We start from the raw sequence: 24,328 nt of genomic DNA on the forward strand, positions 1-24,328 counted from the left end.
TAATGTTTTGTAGTTCTGCTTTTATGTTTCCTATCTCTTTTTTGAAGTTCATGCTAAGTTCATTTACTCTTCCCCTAAATTCATTGAGCATCCTTATAACCAGTGTTGTAACTTTGCTGCATCTAGTATATTGCTTGTCTCCATTTCGTTTAGTTTTTTTCTGGAGTTTTTTTTCTCTTCTTTTATTTAGGACATATTTCTTTGTCTCCTCCTTTTGGCAGTCTCCTTGTTTTTGTTTTTATGTATTAGGTATTGCTGCTATATATCCCAGGCTTTGTAGAGTGGCCTTATGTAGTATGTATTCTTTAGGATCCGGTGGCATAGCCTCTGCAATCACTCAAGCTGGGCACTTGAGATGTATCCCCAGTGTGGGTTGTGTATACCTTCCTCCTATAGTTGAGCCTTTATTGCTGTTGGCACATCAGTGGGAGAGATTTACCCCTGACCTAATGAGCTGCAAAGAAAGGCAGCAACCACCAACCTCCTATCATCATGGACGATTAGCTCTGCAGGGACCAACTCCACAGAGCTGGTCTTACTTCATTAGGTTTCTGGTGCCCACTGCGTCTGCTCCTTGAGTGTATTGATTATGAGGTAGTTAGATGGTGATTCTTCATTGTAGTTGGAAGCCGTCCACTGGGTACACTGGCTGTGGGAGCTCCTGGAGGGTGCAGGCCAAGGTTTTCCCCTGGCTGTGGTTCTGCCTAGGCCATGTAGCATGAGCTACAAAGCAATCTGCAGATTGCTGCTTTTTGTGCTGGGCTTGGAGGTGCCCAGGGAAGGTCAGGCTGTGAACCAAGGTTGGCTGATGACAGTGGCAGGCTTGAGGCCACTTAACTAGAAGTACAGGTCATGCTAAGGCCTGCTGCTTGTGTGAGAGATTTTAGGAAAACCTGAAGATGAGCCATGGCAGGCCATTTGTATGCAAAAGCCACTGGAAATAGCTTGGGTGGATCTGAAAGCTGGGTGGGAGGGTATCTCAGGGAATCATCAGGTTGAGCCAGGTTGATGGAGTCTGAGATATAACATCCACTTGCCAGCTCTGCGTGGGGAGGGCTCAGAAAAGGAACAGTGTCGCATCAGCCTCTGCCAGCACTTCTGTATGGGAGAGAGCGGCCCCTCCAGCTGTTATCCTGATGCCAGACACTTTCCTCCTCTATGTCTTTGGTACCTTTAAAGCTGCTGCCCCAGCTCTGGAGCTCAGAGGGATTAATTCCAAGTAAGTCTGAGTGAGGGCCCTTAAGAGGAACTGTCTGGGACTCTAGCAACCCCCTGTCTCCCTCAGTTTCAGTTCCCGCTGTTTTTCAGCCAGAAGTTATGGGGACTTGTCTTCCCGGAAGACAAGTCTGGAACCCTGGGCCGGGTGGCTTGGTGTGGGGTTGGACCCCCTGTCTCCTCAGTGGTGACCTCTACAACCAAAATCTCCTGATTTTTATTGGCCACACATGGTTGTGGGACCAGTGTAGTCAACACCTGCCCTTCCTACAACTGTGGATGTGGCTTCTTCTCTAATTCCACAGTTGTGGGACTTTCTTTATGCCAGATTTCAAGTGTTTCTGAATGATGGTTGTTCTGTAGTTTAGTTGTAATTTTGATGTGGTTGTGGGAGGAGGTGAGCACCACATTTATCTACCCTGCCATTTTGACTGGAAGCCTCATAGTAAAACTCTTATACACTGAGTAATCTTTTTTTTGAGTTTAGCCATTCTTCATAGAGCTATTGTTATTGTCCCTTATCCTAAATTGTTAATTGCATATCTTTTAAAGAAACGTCTCTCTTTTGTGTGTTTGTTACAATTTTGCCCAGACACCAGTAGCTAAATTTGGCATGATGTTATAATTTATGAATTTTTTGAGGGAATATAATGTATAGACAGAGCTTTTATTTATTTATTTTGTCTGTGCTATTTGGCTTTTCCTTTTTTTTCAAGTAGATGATGTTAAAATTTTGGATTAGTTGAGAATATATAACTTAATGGAATAATTTACCTAGAAATGTTTGGTCCCATAATTTTGTTTCTTCTGGAAAGGATTGCAGAACTTTTACATTACTTTTGTTAAGGATAATTGAAACCTTACCAGTATATTAGGGATATTTCAACAGTAATACTATTTTGTAGTTTTAAAATGCACTAAATCCTTTTAAAATGGTATATGGAGTTTGTATTCTCTCTTATTTCTTTAGCATTTTAGGTCTTTGGCCTTTGGGGCCAAGCTATATTTATATCATGGATGGATGGATATTAGTTTATTTATGAGGAAGGTAGTTTAATTTCTACTTGCTAAAGTTTTTTTTCTATTTCTTTTTTAATAGTTGTGTTGACTTCGACTTGAATGTAAACAATATTGTTGGAATAAGAAACACATTCCTTCTTAGAACTTATGCATACCGTAAGTTTAGTTTCCAAATAATTATCAGCTTTTCTGTTTATTCATCATTCTTTCTTCCTTTTTAAAGATATTTGTACTCAGTGTTGACATCTCTTTGATTTTGTTTATATATAATATCTTATTTTTTTATATGTAAAATGTGTTGCTTCACTAAAATATATACTACCAGAGTTATAGGTCAATAAAATGAATTTTAATAACTAGCAATTTTTTAAAAGGTAACTAAGGTATGCTTTAGAAATAAGTCATTTATGGTGAACACTTGAATACACAAGCAGTGCTCTTTTTATTGGCATGTAGTTGAGAAATGATGTAAACTTTCAAAGAAACTGCACTGTCTTCTTACCATTTTTAAGTTTTAATTTTACTTTCAGTTGAAAATCGAGTTCGTCCGTTAGTACTGGTGATTAAGAAGTGGGCAAGTCACCATGAGATAAATGATGCCAGTCGTGGTACTTTAAGCAGCTATAGTCTTGTATTGATGGTTTTGCACTATTTACAAAGTAAGTATTATGAGTTTTCTCCAATTTTTAAAATGGAAATGCAGTTAAACTTTATTATGTTGTCTTCCCTATTGACCTTACCTTCAAATAGCATTGTTCTAAAAATTTCATTTTAAGGCCCATTAGACCTTATTTTCTACTTTGTTGCTTTAAGAAATGTTTTAGAAATGTTATTTCCTGGAAAGCATTTAAAAGAAGTTCCACTGTGGGGTTTTTTTTCATGACCTTTTTCTATGTTCACTTTTATATTCAAAGAACTTTCACCACTGTATTATGGAACCATTTTCTTGAGGCAGATGTATGTACAGAAGACCTATAAAAATAAGCTCACGTACTATTTCTCATGTTTTTATTTTTTACTTGGAACAGGATTTAAATGATTTTCTTGTTGGTCAAAGAAGCTTTTATTCCCTTTGAGCTAACATGGAGATAGGGTGAAAATCTTGATGTTAATGTAATAGGAGACCATTTACCAGGATGTCTAGGATCTGAGATGTTCTGGATTTAATGATATTGCCACATTTTAGAAAGTGATGTTGTAATATATTTATATCCTTTGACTCAGTGGTTCCATTTAGAAGAACTTATTATAAGGTAGTAATCAGGAGCGCTTAATTGGATTTATTTATGAGGCTGTTTTACATAATGTTTGTTGAAATAGTAAAAGATTAGAAATAACCCTAAAGTTTTTAGGAATGAGGGATGGTTAAAATAATTAGAGTATACCACAATGTGAAATTTACACAGCCTCAAAAATCATGTTTTTCAGATGTTTAATGATACATAAAAATATTCAAGATATTTGAGTTTGTGTATATATTCTTATGTGTAACAAATAATGTACCAGAAATTTATTGGGTTATTTATGGACAGTAGGATTTTTTTTTTTATTTGAATGATGAAATCAGATGATTATTTTTGAGTAGGTAAGAGACACTTAACATAGGTAAATGGGTCAGAGTTTTATGAATCAGTCATCAGAAAGTTTAATCTTTTTGTGGCCACAAAATTTCAAGCTAAGTATAATATATATTTCTTTATCGATGACCAGGCTTAGATACATATTAGATGTTTGATTTGCTCTTCTAAAAGGATTTGAAACATGATATTGGCTGTTTTAGATACTACTCTATATGTCACTAATCATTTTTTGTTCACTTGTGCAGTCCAGTCTGAAACATGGATTACTTTTGATGCTTTTTTAGTGAACTTTGTCCAGTTCACATTTATTAAAAATTGAACAGATTAGAAATATTTTTTATAAAATATAAAGAATAACATGATAAAACTTTATGTACTGCCACCTACTATCCATAATTTTTTAGTTTTAATTGTGATTTAAAAATTAAATTTGACTAAAACATTTAATATGCATGAGCATCCATATGTACCCTATTTCTCCATTCTTAATTCATTATACTAGAAATTTTAATATGATTGCCTTTCTTTAGAAAGATATACTTTGATCTCAGATACCCCAAGGTCTGGTTTTCACAACAAATGGGGGAAGTACTGTCAAGGAACATATACAAAGGACACATAGGCAAAGTCAAAGGGGGTAGGTTCGAGGGTGGGGGGGCGAGGATGGGTGGGTGGCGGTTCGTAGTAGGGTGAAAATAGAGACGAATGTACTTGAATTATAAATAAAAATTCAAATATTAGTATCTTATTGGTTTAATGAAATTATGTTAGCATTTGGTTTAGATTTTTGTTACACATTTTATTTTTGATAGAGTGGTCCCATTTACTGAGTTGGCTTGTAATTATTGGCACTGTTATCAAGCATTTCTAGGTCTTTGTTAAAGGATGTCACCAACTGTGTACTTTGGCAAATTTAAGCCACTCCTCCCTAGGAGAAATTAGAGAGATTGAAATAAGTAGTTGCTTTTTTTGTCATACAGGAGTCTGCAGGGTGTATTGAACAGTTTCAGGTTTACCATAATGAGCTGGTGTTGTTGATTTTGGTCAGGTTATTCTCTCTGTCTAGCCCTAATATTCTCATTGATAACAGGAACAGTGGGATTAGATGCCCTTTAAGTTTTGTTTAATTTCATAAATACTTTAATATATTGTTTGCCATGAAAAGAGAAAGGAAACAGGTCCTTTGCATGTGGAAAGATTAAAAAGATTAAAATATTTCCTGAATTTCACCAGTCAATAGTAGACTACATACATAGGAGTAAAGTACACTTGAAAAACCACTAACTGCTTTGAGGTTGCTGTCAGGGTAGTGTTAGTAAATAACTGCCAAAGTACACTCACTGCTTCTTTAATGACTGGTGTTTTTAAATTGTTAATGTTTGTCAGGCAGGATTTACTGAATGATAGACCTGTCCCCAGAGCTTCCGAATTGCTTAGTTCTATTCTATCCTAAAGGCTCTTTGTCTATTAAAAGACCTTAAACCTGTGGTTAGTGTTTGTATTACTCTCCTAGAATTCTGATTATAATTCTAGAATCTAGAATGAGACAGACTTTCAAAAATATTCTCTGTAACTTTCATTCTCTTATAAATTATAATGTTATTAGGAGTATTCAGTAGGAAAGAAACTCATGTTTTTAAGTAAACTAGTTTCTAATAAAATTTTCCAATTTCTATATTGTAACAAAAATTATTAGAAAGCCATTAAAAATGTTATACAAATATGGAGACTTTTAGAATTAAAGTGGCTAGGGCTTGAGTTTATTTGTAGGGTCTTCTAGAATGCCTCTTGGGGAAACAAATGTATCATTATTGTCTGGGAGTTATTCTGGTAAGTAATGAGTGAAATTTCTCCTCTAATAGTCTTAGTCATACAGTGTGAACATTCCCTACTATCATGGTATTTTATTTTATTCTAATTTGCAACTTGGGAATGAAGCATGATATAGGAGAGAAATTTAAATAGTATGTGGTAGAAGTTTATATGTTTATAATCATAATTGGAGATCATGTAAGTTTGTCATAATGGTTGATTATATATATGTGTTTATATTCCAGAAGTCAGTTTAAAATGTTTTTTCTAATTAGCCAGTTAAAAATAAGTTAAAGATTATTATTGAGTTTATTTAATTATATACAATGTTTTTCTAATTTTTAAATTATCATAGTTTATTATATGGTACTACATTGGTCTTTAATCTTAAAGAAATCTTGAAAATGCATTGTTTATATCTTAACGTAATTATTACATATTATTTATTATATTGTGGGTATTGGGTACTTGGCCTTTAATGTCACTTACTGTATAATGGTGTGAAGTTACTGTTAATGCATTTACTGAGGTTGGATTTGGGTAAAGCTATTGAAGGAGGAAGAATTACAATTAAAAACAGAGCAACATATGAAGATAATTATTCCTTTGTATGAAATTTTATTTTATAGAAGATTAGTTAAAATCTCCTGATTTAGATTTCTAAAATTTGCTGAGGCCTTCTTTTTAAAAATAAACAATGACGTTAAAACTTTTTTCAGGTTTTTTTTCCTTCAGTAGGTCAGTTTCCAGAAACTGTCTTAATTTTAGTGTTGTTGTTTGTTAGAGAAAAATTAAATAATAAAGACAGAATTGTGATAGAACCATTGTGGGTTGTATCTTTGGACCATACTTAAAAAGCTTTTTTGGTAGTTATATTCATCTTTGCAATGTCCATTCAATATCTGTAGAACAATCCTTGTCTTGTTATTTTGTGCGTGTGTCTGATGTTGGACCAAATGATGTGTGTCTACTTATTGAGGGCCTATTATTTTAAAACCATGTAAGGAACATTGGTTTACATAAAATACATAGATTATTAACAAACTTTAAATTGTCAACTTAGATATATTCTGAATAGAAATTTTTAGCGATTAGAATTAACCTCATGAAATATATGGAAACTGTTGACTTTTAGCAGAAACCCTTGTAGTTTTATACCTGAGGGTCTTAGGTGACAAATTATTGCTTTGTAAAATGAATTACATGAATCACAGAAGCTTTAAACTTTTTTTTTTATAGCCCTACCTGAACCCATCCTTCCATCCATCCAAAAAATTTACCCAGTAAGTGTTTCTTATAAATTATTATAATACATATTATGACAAGTATATGTGGGACTATTATATGTAGTATTAATGTGAATACGAAAGTAGTAATAGTTATATAACTTTCTAAGTAGAGGCATTGGCAAGTAGGACATTAAAAATGTTTCATATACTTTATCAAAAGACTCTGATTTTTCTTTGGTTATTGGCAGACAATCTGGCCATTTTGGTTAATGGAGTTTTTTGCATGATACTCATGATTATCACCAAAGGGAATGAAATGAGTCCTGTTTGGACTCATTTCAGTTTTCTTTGTGCTATTTTAAAATACAGTTTTATAGCATTCCTTTAGTTAATGCAGAAGTTTTTCAGTCCAGTGTATGTATAATTTGAAAGCAGGAGAAAAAATTAAGACATTGAAACATTGGATAATCATGGTATCTTTTATTTGATCTTATTAAGTAATACAGCAAAAGAGGTAACATTAGTATTCTCTCCTTATGTGCATAATATTAAGAATCCTGCTGAAGCTGTTTGGAAATCCTAAAGAAATAAAGTGTACCTACTAGTAAAAGTTTAGTATGTACTCAGTTTGAGTTTAGAAAAACATAGGTAATGTACATGTTCACAATAAATATGAATACTTTTGTTTCTTCTTCAGTTTTTTGTGTTTTCTCCAGAATTCTGTTTTCTTATTTTATAGTCCTATCATTTTTTGTTTTCCTCCATAGTCATTTTTGTTCCTGGTTTTAATTTGGAAATAATATTTAAGCTACTTATTTTGAATGTTTGACCAACCATCTTAAAACCACATAATTTTTGCCTGTAGTTTCATAAACTTACTAAATGGTCATATTACAAAGAAAAGCATAGTATCTAGCTTGAGTGATCAGTATTCAAGAGCTTGTTTATTTTGTATGTATCACAAAATACAATACATATACTTGACATGGAACCTAAATTAAATATAATTTAACCTTTGATAATTTAGAAGAAGTGATGTTCTTGTTTTTTGAATATCAATTATTGTAATACATACATGGAAGGTGCTGGATAATTAAGGGTTTACTGTAATAGAGTTTTGCTGTAGTGAGGACCTCCCACTTTGTGGTGGGTCATTTAGTAGAAGATACCATATATAATAATAACCTTTTGGGATTCGGGTATCTAATATTTCTCCTTTTAAAACTATTATGAGGAATCATTATAATGATTTTCCAGTATTACTAATGAACCAATATTTATGCTTTTAAACATGAAAAATGGAAGCATTAGAAAGTATAGAATTAAAAGTAACTTGAATTTGTGGGTTTTATTCTTGAATGGTTTTCTCCCTCGATGAAGTATTGATTCTTTGGCTGATATTGAAAGGTCAAAGATAATGACTGGGTGTTTACTATTTTATTCTGTTGTCCCAACTTGATTTTTCCTTTAAGTCCTTGGTTTCAGTATAGAAAGAGCTGCATGTATTTTTCAGCATACAAAGGATCTAATAAACTTACTTTTTAATGAATCTATTATTGTATGTTAAATAAAATGCTTCTGTAGAAATCTTACTTAAAGCCAGTGCTATGTGAAACACTTTTTAGTAATACAAAATACAGATGAATTCTCAGTTTAAGGCACTATGATCAGGAACAGAGATAATGCTTTCTAAAGACACCCAGGCTCTTACTACTACTGTATTCTAGTTCGAAGAGCCTTATTTCTACTTCTGTGGTTTTTTCCTAATTATTTAGTTTCTCCCCATGAGTCCTGACTTCTCTTAGCATACACTGCCTCTTACCCCACATTTTCCAACACTGTGTTGGTAATTTTATTTCTTACTTGAAACAGACTTTAATACTAGCCCAGCCCCAAGGCCTTAAATACACTAGTAGCAAGACCATCTAGATTTAAGAGTGTCTTAATTTACTTTCATTTGTGTTTACATTGCCATACTACCTAAAGCACAGTATTTTAAATATATGATTGATGCTTACATGGATAAAGAATTACTACTCTCTCTTAACAAGATTTTTTGTTTTATCTGATACCTTTCCCAGTGGTCCATCTGATGGAACAAGGAAATGGGCTTGTTACTACTACTAACTGTTATTTAGTATCTATTTTTTTGTCAGCACATTGTAAATGTTATACACAGTATCTTTAATTCTAAGTAAATAAGCTTGTAAGGTAGGATCCTTGTTTCATAGATGAAACTTAAAAAGATTACATGATTGATCTAAACTTTAGTCATAAATTACACATTCAGAAACCAGGATTTTTTCCATTATACTGTACTGTCTGAGGAAAGGCAAAATGATAGTAGTATTCACTAAAATATCTTTTTATCTAATTTCTATTGCTTATTACATTTTATTTGTGTATATCTGATTATTCCTATGTAGAAAAGCAGATATGACAGAATTTCAGCTTGTGTAAATGTTCGAGAATGACTTAAACTTTAACAAGAAAAACTTTTGTTACTTTACAAGAGAACAAGGTTCTTTTAAATTTTGAACTCTAACATAGATAAGATAAATTTTTTTAAAAAGACAAATTTTGGAATGGAATAAAATTTGTTAAACATATTATGCCCTTTTTAGTACTTTACATTATTTTCTCAAAGTTAACAAAATATTTGAAAAATTGGTATAATATTTCAATTTAGTTATAATACTAAATTATGAAAGAAAAGATAAATATATACCTTTACCTGCAAAAGCTATATAGTATAGCATTATTGATTATTACTGCTTAATTCTTAAAACAATGAAAATGATAAGAGTATTTGCTGTTGAGTTAAAGCAGTGAAGTTGAGCTGGCTTAAATATGTAAACTCACATTGAGCTTAGGAAGAGGTCATTTGACTGCAAGTGTATTATTATGAGGATTTCCCTAGATTTATTCTGGATAGATTTATCGAGACAACTTATGTTTGTTTCTTTTCCTAATAGTATCTTCATATTTCAGAGAAGTGTTTATGTTAACAGAATAGAGATGTAAGAAAATAACCCCTTTTTTTATAGTTGTAAAATAAAAAATTTTGAGAATGTGGAGTTTCTCCATGCAGTTATATATTGAAAATGTGTTAAGTTTTACATGTCTACATATATACACATACATATAGCAACTTTTTTCAGTTTTTAAAAAAATATGTTTATTATTATTATTTAATCCTCATCTGAAGATATGTTTATTGATTTTAGAAAGAGAGGAAGACAGAGGAAAGAGGGAGAAATACATCGATGTGAGAAATTTCGTTTGGTTGCCTCTTGTACGAGCCCCTACTGGGAACTGAACCCACAATCTTTTGGTGTGTAGGATGCCAATCCACCCAACTGAGCCACCTAGCCAGGGCAGCTTCTTTCAGTTTTAAAATGAGTGTAATATGGGGGGTGTAATTAGTTATATAAAACAAGCTTTAACCGAATACCTTTGAAAAGACAAATTAAAAAATCTTGGTGAAGATTTATTTTTTAAATTGGCAATAAAATCATTATTTTAAAGTTGATATTACTTACATTTTAAAAGTCATAAGGAAGTTAATTTTGTAATAATACATTATGAATTTCAGCATGTGATCATACTGTATTATTATATAAATGTACAGTTATAATACCCATTATACCCTAAATAATGAATATTTAGGTAATACTGTTGCTGCTATGCTTTACATACATTATATCACTTAATCCTATAACAACCCTATGAGTACTACTATTTTCTTCATATTATAGATGAAGAAGCTGAACATTTGCAAAGCTAGGTCATTTCATATCACTAATAGAAGAGCAGAGTTTCAAACCTAGGTCATCTGACTTCAAAGCTTACACTCTTAACCACCTTATTATAGCACTTACACTTTAACATTGGTTTCAAACTAAAAATCTCACTAAAATCTTATGTAATTTAAAGGAAATTTAGTGAGCAGTCTTCAGCACACATCACCAGATTGGTGGCAATCTGTATACAATTAAGAAAACTTGGTAGAAGTTCAGTATATTACTTTGTTCTTTATTCAGATAAAACTGTACTTAAGTATTCCATATCAGTTATCTTTTAATTTTTGACCTTCCTCAACATTTATTTCTAGTATCTAATGTTTCAAATTGTTAGAAAACTATGCAACTTAAATTCTTTGTTTGCCTGGAGATAGAAAACAGTCATTTTTTATTTAAGCTATACATTGTTTTAAGGAACAGCTACCAAGTAAAAGTTTAGCCAGTCTAATTTATTTCATAAAGTGCTTAATTATCAAGATTTCAAATTTGGAAGGTGAAGATATTATGGCACAGCCTCAGAAAAATGATGGAATATTGCAAAAGATGTTTTTGCCGTTTTTGGTAGGCAGTTGTATTGACCAAACAGTGAAATTTTTCAGATGTTTTTCAAGGTATTGCCTTTAAATTTTTTTTTTACCTTACCATTGGTTGAAGAGAAATGGAAAATACCTTAGAAATACCAGCATTTAAATATTAGTTGGAATTGAGTCAATGTCCATTTGGTTATTAAAAGGCCAAAATAAAATACAACCTTAAAAAGTAATAAAAGTGTCTTTCCAATTAAAAAAGAACAAAACAAAACAAAAACGTCATTATATTTAAAAAAATGAAATGGTGGTAAATATCAGTAATCTAAAAAAAAGGCTTTTAAAAATAGATGTTATATTGTATCAGTTGAATTGTTTTTCCATGATTTTAGGTTGTTATTTAAGGTTCTTTATGTGCTTCCAAACATGTTAGCTTAAGTTCTACCTATCCCCACCCTTTCCAAAGTAGCATATACTGTTCTTAAATACGTCAGTGCAATGTGGGAGATCCCTTTTGAAAACAAACCTTTCATGAAATTTTTCTTAAAGCAGAGAATCTTTCTGTGATGTGAACCAAGGTTAAATGGATTTTTTAAGGTTAAGTGGAATTCCGATTTACCTGTAGCAGCTTTTGGCATTCATTCATTCATTTATTCATATTCCTCCTTTAGTTCTACCTCAGTATGTAAACATGGCCCTGTTTGTATGCAACTGTGAAAAAGAACAGTGGCGCTAAGAGGATACTGGCCAAATTGGTCCAGGGTCATTCAAACCTTTTAGTAGAATAGGTTTCATCTTCAGTTTTAATGTCACAGTTGCTGATATTTTTCTTTAAATTATTGAACAAAGTAAAAATTTTAAAGGAGGTTCAAATAGTTTTAAACTTTAGGTAAGAAAATAACTTCTATTTCAATATCAATTTATAAATTGTATGCTTACTATGCCAGGTGCTAGAAATCAAAATTAGTAAGAAGCTTTCAGAGCAAAAGCTCTTAAATAGTGACCCACCTTTCTTTTCCATGTCATTTGAACTTGTTCTGTCTTTTTCTTTAATTTGCCAGAAAACAGTATTTAAATTAAAAAATTTTAAATAATATCGTAAGTCCAATTTTACACTTGACAAGGAAGAGACAAAAGGTAGTAGAGTCAGTGTACCTGCTCTACGTTTTGCTTTTACTCTTTTTTATAAATTGAAGCTTCTTTCCTACTCTTCCTAGTCTAAGAAACAATTAAGATACATGTTTGTAACATTAAGTCTATTAAAAGTGGAAGGAGAAGTCTCAAGTTTAGGAGTGCCAGCTTTAACAGTTGTGGTTGGAGTAGAATTTTTCTTCTGAGGGAAATCACTTCCTGGTAGTTAAAAATTATTGATAGCATTATAGATAACGGAGCAGAGAAAGCTTGGTTTTTAAAAAACTTTTCTTGCTCTTTTGCTTTTTACTGATGATTTGTAAGGGCTACTATTGAGTAGGTGCTATACCCTATTTCTCTGTATTACAACATAGTCACAATATTCAGACATTACTTACTGATTGAATTGATATAAGTAAACCCAAGATTGATTTGTTAGAGTTGGGAACCATAAGTGTAGTTGTCATTCTGTTGCCTTAACCAATTGCAGTAAAAATTTTTTTTTACTCTGTTGGCAAAGGGAAATATAGAAAACTCTTCTTTTTAATTTTAATTTTAAAAAATCCTTATTGTATTTCTTTTTCATTATCATTTAGTCCTCTTGTATCCCACCTCCCCCCAGCAATCACTACACTGTTGTCCATGACCACAAGTCCTTTTTTCTTTTTGATTAATTCCTCCACCCACTAACCTCCCCTCTCACTTAGCTGTCATTCTGCTCTCCATCTATGAGTCTGTTTCCATTTTCCTTGTTAGTGCAATTTGTTCATTAGATTTTACACATGAATAAAATCATATGGTATTTGACTTTCTCTGACTGGCTTATTTCACTTAGTATAATGTTCTCTAGGTCCATCCATACTGTCTTAAAGGGTAAAATTTTCTTTTCTTGTTTTTTTTTTTTTACGGCCTCATAGTATTTGTACCACTGTGTAAATGTAGATGGATGCAGCCACTGTGGAAAGCAGTATGGAGATACCTCAAAAAATTAAAAATGGATCTGCCTTTTGACCCAGCAATCCCACTTCTGGGAATATATCCAAAGGAACCCAGAACACTAATTTAAGAGAGCATAAGCACCCCTGTGTTCATTGCAGTGTTATTTACAATCGCCAGGATAATGGAAGCAGCCATCAATAGATGAGTGAATGAAATATCTATGGGACATTTAGAAAACCCCTCTGGAGGTCACTGTACAAGTTACCTTAAAGAAATTATTTTCTAACATAGAGTATATGTATTACTTGAAGCTCTATAGTTCATTTAGTGGATTTTAGATCCAGAACTTGGTGCTACTAGAGTAAATATTAAATATGAAAATTAATGGCATACCATAGGCAAGAAGAAGAAGTAGCCATTAGTATTCTTTCTTAAAAGTATATTGTTTGGTCCCAGATTGCAAGCAAATGACAACTTCCTTTATGAATATAATAGTAAAAAGTTGTTGAATATTACTTACTGATATATTTCCTGTCCATCTTCTCTTCCCTGCCCTCTTTGTCTTTTCAAGTTCAGTTGGACATCTGTCTTCTCTTTCCTCCTAGATACAAAATACAAAAACAAAATAAAACAAAAACAATTTAAAATTAGTATGAGTATTACTCATATATTAACATTATTTTTATGGCTTTTGAGAGAAATTTTAACTGGCAGAACTCTTACCTTGTGCTTAATACAGCTTTCATAAAATACGACTGCTCTTTGTAAAAATAATTTAAGAATGAGATACATTTGTAAAGAAACTTATGTGTTATTGGGTGGAATTTTAGAATGTACAGTAAGGTTTTTATTTATGAGTTAGAAAATCTTTTGCTACCATATGGATCCATTGGTTGCTATATCTCAGCCAAGGATTAAAATATCTTAGTTTTTCAACTTTCTAGCCTACTCCAAACACTGGTGAAATCTGTAAGTGTAAGAAAGTCTTCAAATTTCCAAATTGCAGACGTGTAAAAAAAAAAGTCTTTTCTCTTCTTCAGAGACCTTTAGATCAAGATTTATAAAGTTGTCAATGGGTGTTTTAAATGACTTTACATTCCTCCCCCCCTTTTTTTCCCGACAGGAATCTTTCAGTCCCACTATACAGCTGCACCTTGTACATCAGGTTCCAAGTGATGTTCCTCCTTACCTCTCAAAGAATGACTCAACTCTTGGGGACCTCTTACTGGGCTTTCTTAAATATTATGCTACAGAATTTGAGTAAGTGAAACCATAAATTGGTTATTTATTTACATATCAGTGAATGCTACAGATTTGGTCAAGAAGTTGTATTTGTCAATTTCAGTACTGTAAACTTGCCCAGAAATGTGTAGTTTATAAAATTTAATACCTAATGATTAGTAAACTAAGTAGATATAATATTTCTACCTAATAAAAAATTATAGTCTAGAAAGTCCAGTTCTGTTGATTTTAGTAGTGATCCCATTTTATGTTTAGCTGTCTCTTCTCATGGTAGGGCCTGAATAAATGTGTCGATGCTATGTAGATACTACATAGTTTGGAACATCTATTTTTTAGATACTTAAACTTTGTAAAAAAAAACACAGCCAAAGAAACACTTGGAAAAAGATTTACTTAATACCTGATATCTGAATTAAATGGTTGTATTATATGATATATAAATCAAAGAATACTTTTCCTTTTTTTGAGGGTGACAGGTGAATATGAAAGATTAAAGTATATCATGAGACTGGACCTAGCTGAAAGTTCTTAGTTCATAGAGTGGGCAGCTCTTGTGATCAATTTAGAAAAGCTTGAAGGAGGAAGGAGAAAGGACAGGAATTCTCTAAATTTAGAGGAGTAGGGTACTGTAACCACAGGGTCCTACTTTGAAGAGGTTTGGAGAGAGGCTAATAATAGTAATAGTAATGAATTGCTATTACTAGGTAGGAAAAAGTGTTCTAAAAAGATTATACGTATTTCATTCAGTTTACATAATAACCATGTAAGACAATTAAGCCCATTTTACCAGTGAGGCATATAGAGAGGTTAAGAAACTTGCCCTAAAATCACACAGCTTGTAAGGGGAGTATTTCAGATAGTTTTGACTGCAAAATTCACACTCTCTAACTATGATACTTTATTGCATTGTTGATATTGCAGTAAATATCTGCTATGATGCAGTAGCACTAAAGAAAAATGACTTATATAAGATGATTTGAAACATAAGGCATGAAACATGACATGTTATTTAAATTTCTCAAAGCTTATAAGCAGACTGTGCCTGTTTAGTTTACAGTCGCGTCTCCAGTACCTAGCTAGCCTAGTGCCAAATAATGGGTACTTGACAAATACTTGTTATAAATAAATAATTTTAAAGCAGGAAGTCCAATTATGGGCATGTTCCAAAGATTCTTAGGTTGACTAAAATTAGATTAAGAAAAGGAGTAGGAAAAGAGCTGGAGAAAAGTAGTTCTGTAAGAATGAAGTTATAATAGTCCAGGTTAAAAATGACCTAAATATAAGTTCAGGCAACAAGGATAAAAAGGCAGGAGCCTTTAATTATATAAAGATGAGGAAAGATCTGAGACTATATCAAACATGGAATGTAAGAAACTGTAAAGGTTATTCTAGAGTTCAGATATTGCAATAACCAAAAGTAATGTTTAGTGAGTATTTCTTTATCTAGTGTTCTTAGAGTAGGCTGAATTTCCATGTATTATATTATATTATGTCACCCTGTCAAGCTTAGGGAATTTGTGTACTTGAAACTTGTGCATGGCAATACAGCAGATACTGAGACCTGGGATGCAAGTTCAGGTCTGGCCACATACAAAACTACAATTTAAATTGTCAGGCCATATTAACATCATCTATTGTGTCATATGAATTAGGAATTGGGAGAAATTTGTGTATAGAGAAAAGGATTCATAGGAGAAAGTTAGAGTTTTGCCATGTATAGTTTAAGATTAGAGCACCTACATACAAATGCCGCAAAAACCACTGCTTTGTTGGACTGAAAGGAGATGGTAGACGTGCAGGCTTGTGTGTTGTAGCAGGAACTAGCTTGCTGTGCCAAATGATACTGGCTAGGCTGCTGACACTTGAAAGAGGTTTTGAACTTTTCTATACACTTGTTATCTCTCTGATACATGATTTAGGAGCCATCTTCTCCTCTTTCATCTTACAGTGCATTTGTAAAGTGCATTTGTCAAGTGCATTATTGTTTCATACCAGATATTTTCAGAAATTTGACTGTAGGAAGCAGAGCCAAGAATGTAGTCATGGTAATGAACTAAGTGCCGTGCAAAATTCTGACAGCCGTTAGAAATGTTTGTAAGAATTTCTTCTGAACTTTGAAATATTCAATTAAAAAATTCGGTATACTTGAAGACATGATTAAGTACCTTTAAGTGATGCTTGTGTATACAGTATAAATGTTGCAGACATTTTATGTGGTCATTTAAAAATTACTAAGAATTTCTTACCTACTTCACTCACAGCCTTCTAATTCTTGCTGCTGAAAATTCTCACAAGTCAGGCTTCTAACACTGTACCTGGGAACAGGGAACTGAAAAAATGGAGGGGAGAGGGAGGGGGAGAAATCAGGTAACTCAGGGAGTCTCATGGGAAAGAAAATACAGTCAGAATGTAATAATTTTCTATTTTAGCAAAACAAATATATTTAAGTTCTAAATATTACAGACTCATAGATACTAGAGAGTTTGTGAACCTTAAGAAATACCTGTTTTATAATCTTCGGTATTTCCTGGATGCCTAATCACATGTCATTATTGCTAGTCTATCTGTTGAATTAAAAAGATATACCTACTTAAAACATCTGCAATCTTTTTAGAGACTTTTTAAAACTTTTATTTATTTTTTAGAGAGAGGAAGGGAGGGAGAATGGGAGGGAGAGGAACATTAGTGTGAGAAACATCAATCAGTTGCCTCTTGTACCTCAGCTGGGGACTGAACCCTCAACCTAGGCATGTGCCCTGAATCAAACTGGCAACCTTTTGCTTTTGCAGGATGATGTCCAACCAACTAAGCCATACTGGTCAGGGCAACACATGCATTTTTTAATAAGGAGCATTACAGAGGCCCAAGTTTTGAATCCTGTTTTGTTGTTGTTGTTCTCCTTTTTTTCCTCTCATTTAATCAGTAAGTCATTGATTGCCTACTGTATACCAAGCTGTTTTTTATGTACTGGGGATTTATTATAGCAATTAACAAAACAGGCATGAAGACAGATGATGACTCAAAACAGGCATGAATTCTTGTGTTTATGGAGCTGACACTGTAGCGTGGAGAGGCATTTGAGTTACTGTTAATTTCTAGAGCTATTGTTAATTTCTACATGTTATTATAAAGGAGAAAATGGTCTTATTCTTAAGAGATAAGTGCCAAAGGACAAAGACATGAAGTTTTGTGATATCTACAGCTTAATAGATGGTTCAGTTTAAAACGTACATATACACAAACAAGTAAATGTGGCAAAATGTTAACTGTTGAATCGTTTTCGAATTTTAGGCTTTTCAGTTTTTCTCTTTGAAAATTTCATAATACAAAGATGAAGTACAAATGAGATTAGAGATGAGAAGGAACTAATATATAATCTAAAAAGGAAGAATCATTGAGGTAGGAGGTAAGCCAATAGAATGTAGTGTCTTGAAATCCAAGGGAAGAAAATGTTTTGAGGAGAAGGGATTGATTATCTGTATCACATTTTTTGATAGATCAAGTAAGTATAAAATGATAACTAAAAGCTGATCATTGGACATTGGTTCATGTGGAGACCCCTCATGGGCCTTTGGCAGGAGCAGTTTCTGTGGAATAATGGGGATAAAAAGCGTCATTGCTACGGGTTTAAGACAGAACAGAAGGAGAATTAGCTACAGATAGATTAGTGTATATACACTCTAGAGGAATTTACATACTTGTAAAGGGGAGCAGAAAAATGGAATAGAAGTTGAACGGTTAAGTGGAGTTGAGTTTTTGGTTTTGTTTTTAGAAATAAATAACCCATCTTGATATCAAAATTGATGATAGCAGGAAAAGACATAGTAAATTGTTAAACAATATACTTACTTGTTTGAGTCCATTGGAGTTGGAATCACCCTGGTTGGGTTGCTCAGTGAGATGGAGTGTCCTCTAGTACAGTCAGGACACATACCTAAGTTGCAGGGTTGCAGGTTTGATCCCAGTTGGGGTGAATATGAGAGGGAACCAGTCGACATTTTTCTCTCAAATCTCATCAATTTCACATTGATGTCTCTCTGCCTCCCCCCCCCCGCCCTCTTTCTCTAAAATCAGTAAAACATATTTTTGGGTGAATAATTTTAAAAAAAGACTTGAAATCTAGAACACAAGTGGAATAGGAGCACAGATAATCAGTTAATAATGAGAAAAAGCAGAACATATATATGGATACAGATGAATCTATGTGGTGGGGACTAGTGAAAATTGTCTTTTGATTGCTTTAGGTTTTTTTAGTGAAATGAAGCATGAACATCAGCTGGGAATGATTATGAGGGAAGACATTTGAGAAGTGAGGAGAAGATAGGAATTGTCATGTAGGAGAATAAAGAAATGAAATAAAGCATTTACAGTTTTTTGAGCTAAAACATCATGCATTTAAAGTGATTATGAATTTAAAGGTCAGCAGGGTTGCATGATTTCCTTCAGCCATGTTTAGCACCATGGGAAAGGGTTGGAGGTAGAAAATATTTAATTATGGTTATGTTTCAGCCAAGTAAGTTCAATGCAGCCAAAGCAAGTAGGAGAGTTAAGGAAATATATAAGGGAGTGATTTTAATAATTGACCATGGACAGAATATATTAGACTTAGTCTTGAAAATATGGGCACAGGGACATCCAGGGACTGGATATAGGACATCCAGTTGGCAGTTTCTGGTAGTTAGTGGTAAGTACTGTCCTGGGACCTAGTCAGAGTTGGAGAAAAGGATTACGTAAAGTTAATAGTGTGTTGAAGCCTAGAATGAGTGTTCTAGCATTAGAAGACTGAAAGATGAAAGAGGCAAGGTCCTGATGGACACCAGCATTTAAAGGGTCAGTACTAAGAAGAGCCAGTCAAAACAAAACTCTGGGCTCAGAGTAATATTTTCTCTCTGCTTAAGAGGTTTCAGATCCCTAACAAGGTATTCTTTTTGCTTTCGTCCCAGCTCATAATAATAAAACAAAATAGAGATCTATATTAAATAGATCTGACTGTGTATATTGAAATATACATAGAGATATACACTATACACACTAAGTGTATAGTATAATATGTCTCATATTATGTGTATAGATTAAACTAAAGATTAATTTAGATTAAATTAATCCCCATACCTGTTCTTCTATTCTTGTGCAAAACATCCCTCTTCTATAGACTGTATCTTATGTATGCTTTAATTAATGATTGATAATAACAGATTTTCACATTGCAAGCAAATTATAGTAGAGAAATATACAGTGAAAGGCTTAGTTTAGGTCCTGTTCATATTAGAGAATGAAATATTTAGAGAAAATATTTCTAAATTATGATTTCAATTCTACATTTAAATTTGCCTCTAAGAGTTAAAAATAGTGTATTATATATCATGTTTTATCATTTGGAATATTTAATAATTTAGAAGTATTTAAAAGTTCTTTGAAAATGCAGTATATTGAATCAGTATAAATGATAGTGATTCAAAATAGTCTTTTCTCTCTGAAGTTCTCAGTATTTCTCATGATATAGTCATTTTAAATAACTGCATTATTGGAGTTGATTATAGGTTGAAGAAAGCTTAAATGATATGTGGTTAGGAATGATAAAGTGAATTAGGTATGTTAGATATGTTTCTGTGACTAAGTTCAGAACCAAGTACTGGTATGTAATATGAAGTCAGGACTAGATTTAATAGAAACATAATGGTCAAGGGAGTTCCTTTGATTTAAGGAAATAAAAGTTGTAATTTAACAGTAGGACACAGTAGTTCAATATTCTAAGCTTGTCTGAAAGAAAAAATCAATCTACCTCTTTTTAACATACTGTTTCCAATTTTAATTGTACTGCAGATTCAACTGTTCTATAAGTTGACATTAGAAGCAAGCAAGTCTCAGGGAAACAGTTTATTTCATTAGTGAAATTTGTCTTAAGTGGTATAAAGTAGCACAAGGTTTAATTCTATAATCTTATTTGGTTCACGCATATGGTTATATAACTCTCCCCTTTACATTGTTATTTAAGAAAATTTTAGAAACGCGATTGAAACAGTAGAGCAGTATACTTCTTTTCTGTTTTGATTCCATAGTGCTATAGTGAAGGATATAAAACATCTTCCAATAGTCAATACTGTTTTCTTTAACAATCCACTTATTTTTTAAAAGCATAAATTCTGATGCATATTTTTAAAGGCTTTATTTATTTATTTTTAGAGAAGGGAAAGGAGGGGAAAAGAGAAGGAGAGAAACATCAGTGTGTGGTTGCCTCTTGAGTGTGCCCCACTGAGGACCCAGCCGGCAACCCAGGCATGTGCCCTGACTGGGAACCAAACTGGTGACCCTTTGGTTTGCAAGCCAGTTCTCAAGCCACTGAGCCACACCAGCCAGGGCTGATATATATATTTTTAAATAACTTCATGCTATCTTTGCAAAGTACAGGGTAGGGTGAAAGCAGGTTTATAGTTGTGAGCATGTGAAACAGTTTATTCTTACATTATTATTTATTATTGTATTATTTTCCATGCAAACAACTGTAAACCTACTTTTGTCACACTCCATATTTCTAAAGTATGCTCTTTTTAAAAAATCCTCACCCAAGGACATGTTTATTGAATTTAGAGAGAAGAGAGGAGAGGGAAGGAGAATGGAGGGGAGGTGAGGAGAGAAACACTGGTGTGAGAAAGAAGCAGATCAATTGCCTTCTATATGCACCCTGACTGGGTGTTGAACTCGCAAGCTTTTCCTGTATGGGTGACACTTCAGCCAAATGAGCTAGCTGGCCAGGACTCTAAATTCTATTCTTGATAAGAAAATGTGGAAAACCATACTTTGGGGATTCTTTTCCATGATGAAATTTCACAAGGTGCAACATTTTCTTGAATATTTAACATATAAACTAATCAATTTTCTAGAAACAAATGCCATACTATACCCACAATTATACTCTTATGGATTCTCTGTCTAATAAATACAGGAAGAGGAGGGTGAGTGCTGGACTTGGGAAGTCCCACAACCATGGTCTTGCTTTTACTGAAATGGTGGAGAAAGCCAGAGCTGAAAAAAAGATGTCGGCTGTTCTTCAAACTACTTTTTCTCTTGTATACAGGTTGAGCAGTCATACATGTTAGAATGATCATTGAAAACAGAAAGTAGTACTTGTACAAAACTATTACAATTGTAAAGAAATCTTAAACATACTAAAGACAAAACAATTTGCCTTCAGACATACAGATAAAAATTATTTTACTTGAATAAAACTTTACTATTAGCTGCTACATCTATATGTAATAATACGTTTTCTTAGTGTATTAATGTTTTCATAGTATTAATTTGATTTTCTTAAAGCAGCATCTATGTGCTTCTGTTGGAAAATACCAAAAATTTTTTCCAAGTCATATAAATAGATAGGTACCTGAACAAAAATTAGTAATGTTAGAAAACAACACAAGAAAATTACCTCTCAAATAAAAAATTCTTGATGGGGTGTTAACAGTGAATATAGTTTTTATATTTTTTGCTTCCTTACACATTCATATTTTTATTACTTTATTCAATAAATAACAATTGAGTGCCTGGTTGAACTGTGAAAAAATACAGAAATAATTTAGCATCTCAGAGATACACTATAAGCAACAATAACTAAAGAAATTGTTCAACTATAAGTGCTACAGGGAAAAAAGAAATAGGAAAAGGGAAATGGGGATTGTGTTGGCTGAGGGTTGAAGCAAGCTTTATTACTTCTTGAGAAAATCAGACTAGGCCTTACTGATATAATAAAAGAAGTTAAAGTAATTAACATGATTAATGTTTTTCTTCTTATAGCTGGAACAGTCAGATGATTTCAGTTCGTGAAGCCAAAGCCATTCCTAGGCCTGATGGTATTGAATGGAGAAATAAATACATCTGTGTAGAAGGTAGCTTTTCCACAGTTACTCTCTATCATTTCGTTATTACCAAGGTTTTGAGGGAATTACTTGAATGATCCAATCCTTTATTATTATAAAGTAATAAATGTATGTTCTGAAGAGATTTTACAAATCTTTTAGTTACAAGATTTTAATTTAATTTTTTATTTTTTAACTTTATTTTTATTGTTTACACTATTATAGATGGCCCCATTTCCCTACTTCTTTGCCCACCTCCAAAATAATTTTAAATTCTTTATTTGTAGGAAATATCAACATGAATTTAGTTAGGTGTCTAGTGTTTCCAGTTGGTAAGATTTGAGCAGTCTTTATGCATTCCTCCTGCTTATAGCTGACAGAAACTTAATTTCATGACTTACGGGTAGAAGAGAATACTATCTTCATGTGGTGATTCTTTTTTTTTTTTCTTTAAGATTTTACTTATTTTTAGAGAGAGGGAAAGGGAAGGAAAAAGAAAGGGAGAGAAACGTGTGAGAGAAACATGGATCTGTTGCTTTTCACACCCCCCAACTGAGGACCTGGCCGACAACCCAGGCATGTGCCCTGACCAGGAATTGAATCCGTGACCTTTCAGTTTGCAGGCTGGTGGTACTCGGTGCAATGAGCCATACCAGGCAGGGTGTGATGATTCTTATATTGAAATAAAATCAGTTATTTTGTACTTAAAATACTGATACTTAATGCAAGCTAGATTTTTATGAATAGAAATTGATTTTACTTTAAAAATTAAATGCTCTGAGATATTCTTTTATCTAAAATTAATATATATTTGAATATTTACATAGTTTTTAATTTTCCTCATTTGAATTCTTTCTACCTTATTAGACAGTCCATAGCTATATGAAAGTATTTTTAATATATATAAATCTAGTAAGATATTTGGCTGAACCATATGCAATTGCTATTTTCTAGGTCAAAAACTGTCAAATATTGACAGTTTCATATAGTTAAATTAAAAAACCGAAGCTCCCATTTTAATAATTTTTGTTTATATGTGCATTTAACATTGCAGAACCTTTTGATGGAACAAATACAGCCAGAGCTGTACATGAAAAGCAGAAATTTGACATGATAAAGGATCAATTTTTGAAGGTAAATAGTGCATCAGATTAAGACAGAATAGCTCTGGTTTTTGTGTTGTGAAGCCAGTAATATGACACAACAGGGAATTTATTACTTGAATTTAGGTATACTTTCCCTTCAGAGATCTGGCTCTGTTTTCTTTCACATGGCTTTCACTTTACTGGAAATAAGCATTCCCATAGAGACTTACTAAACTCTCAAAATAAATGACTAAAGCCTGTTGGACGTCCTTGCCTCCTAAAATATTGGGGAACTTATTGTGGCTTTAAAAGAAAGCTGATGTCGGTCATATATACATACACACACATATGTATGTCTTTCTATACATACATGTACATATATACCGTATTTATTTCTTAGCTCTTTAGTCTACATTAGTCTTCATTATGAATTTGTTCATCAATAATATTGGATCTGGTTTCTGTCTTCAAGAAACTACACATTGCAATGTAGAAACACTGATAGAAATATATACTATGGGACACGCAAGAGAAATGCTTCATAGATGAAAAGGATCAACGAACCGTGAAAATTATTTTAGAGCAGGGTGTCAAACTCATTTTCCCTGGGGGGCCATATCAGCCTTGTGGTTGCCTTTAAAGGGCCAAATGTAATTTTAGGGCTGTATAAATGTACCTACTCCTTAACAGTTAAGCAGGAGCTCAGGCACTGCCGCCGGGTAGAAACAAGGTGGAGGGCCAGATTTGGCGGGCAGGCCTTGTGTTTTCCTCCTGTGTTTTAGAGGCATACTTTTTCTTTATCAAGACATACAAGTGGATTTTATTTGATGATAATTAAAAATGCAGGTATATCGTATTACAGGATGTTCTTCAAATTAGGCCCCCTCAAATA

At 32.9% G+C, this 24,328-nt stretch overlaps 1 protein-coding gene across 5 annotated transcripts in view; it reads left to right on the forward strand.

Moving 5' to 3' along the window:
* TENT2 (terminal nucleotidyltransferase 2) overlaps positions 1-24,328 on the forward strand; it is a 74,614-nt gene that overhangs the window by 48,176 nt on the left and 2,110 nt on the right. For all 5 annotated transcript variants that reach the window (XM_037130777.2, XM_037130778.2, XM_053664447.1 and 2 more), the window contains 6 exons: positions 2,315-2,391; positions 2,766-2,894; positions 6,867-6,910; positions 14,380-14,516; positions 22,290-22,381; positions 23,406-23,485. In XM_037130777.2, coding sequence (XP_036986672.2) covers positions 2,315-2,391; positions 2,766-2,894; positions 6,867-6,910; positions 14,380-14,516; positions 22,290-22,381; positions 23,406-23,485 — 559 coding nt within the window. The remainder of the gene's footprint in view (positions 1-2,314; positions 2,392-2,765; positions 2,895-6,866; positions 6,911-14,379; positions 14,517-22,289; positions 22,382-23,405; positions 23,486-24,328) is intronic.

The sequence above is a fragment of the Artibeus jamaicensis genome, unplaced genomic scaffold (genome assembly GCF_021234435.1).
Source record: "Artibeus jamaicensis isolate MK-2021 breed Jamaican fruit bat unplaced genomic scaffold, CSHL_Jam_final contig_373, whole genome shotgun sequence".
NCBI classification, from domain to species: Eukaryota; Metazoa; Chordata; class Mammalia; order Chiroptera; family Phyllostomidae; genus Artibeus; species Artibeus jamaicensis.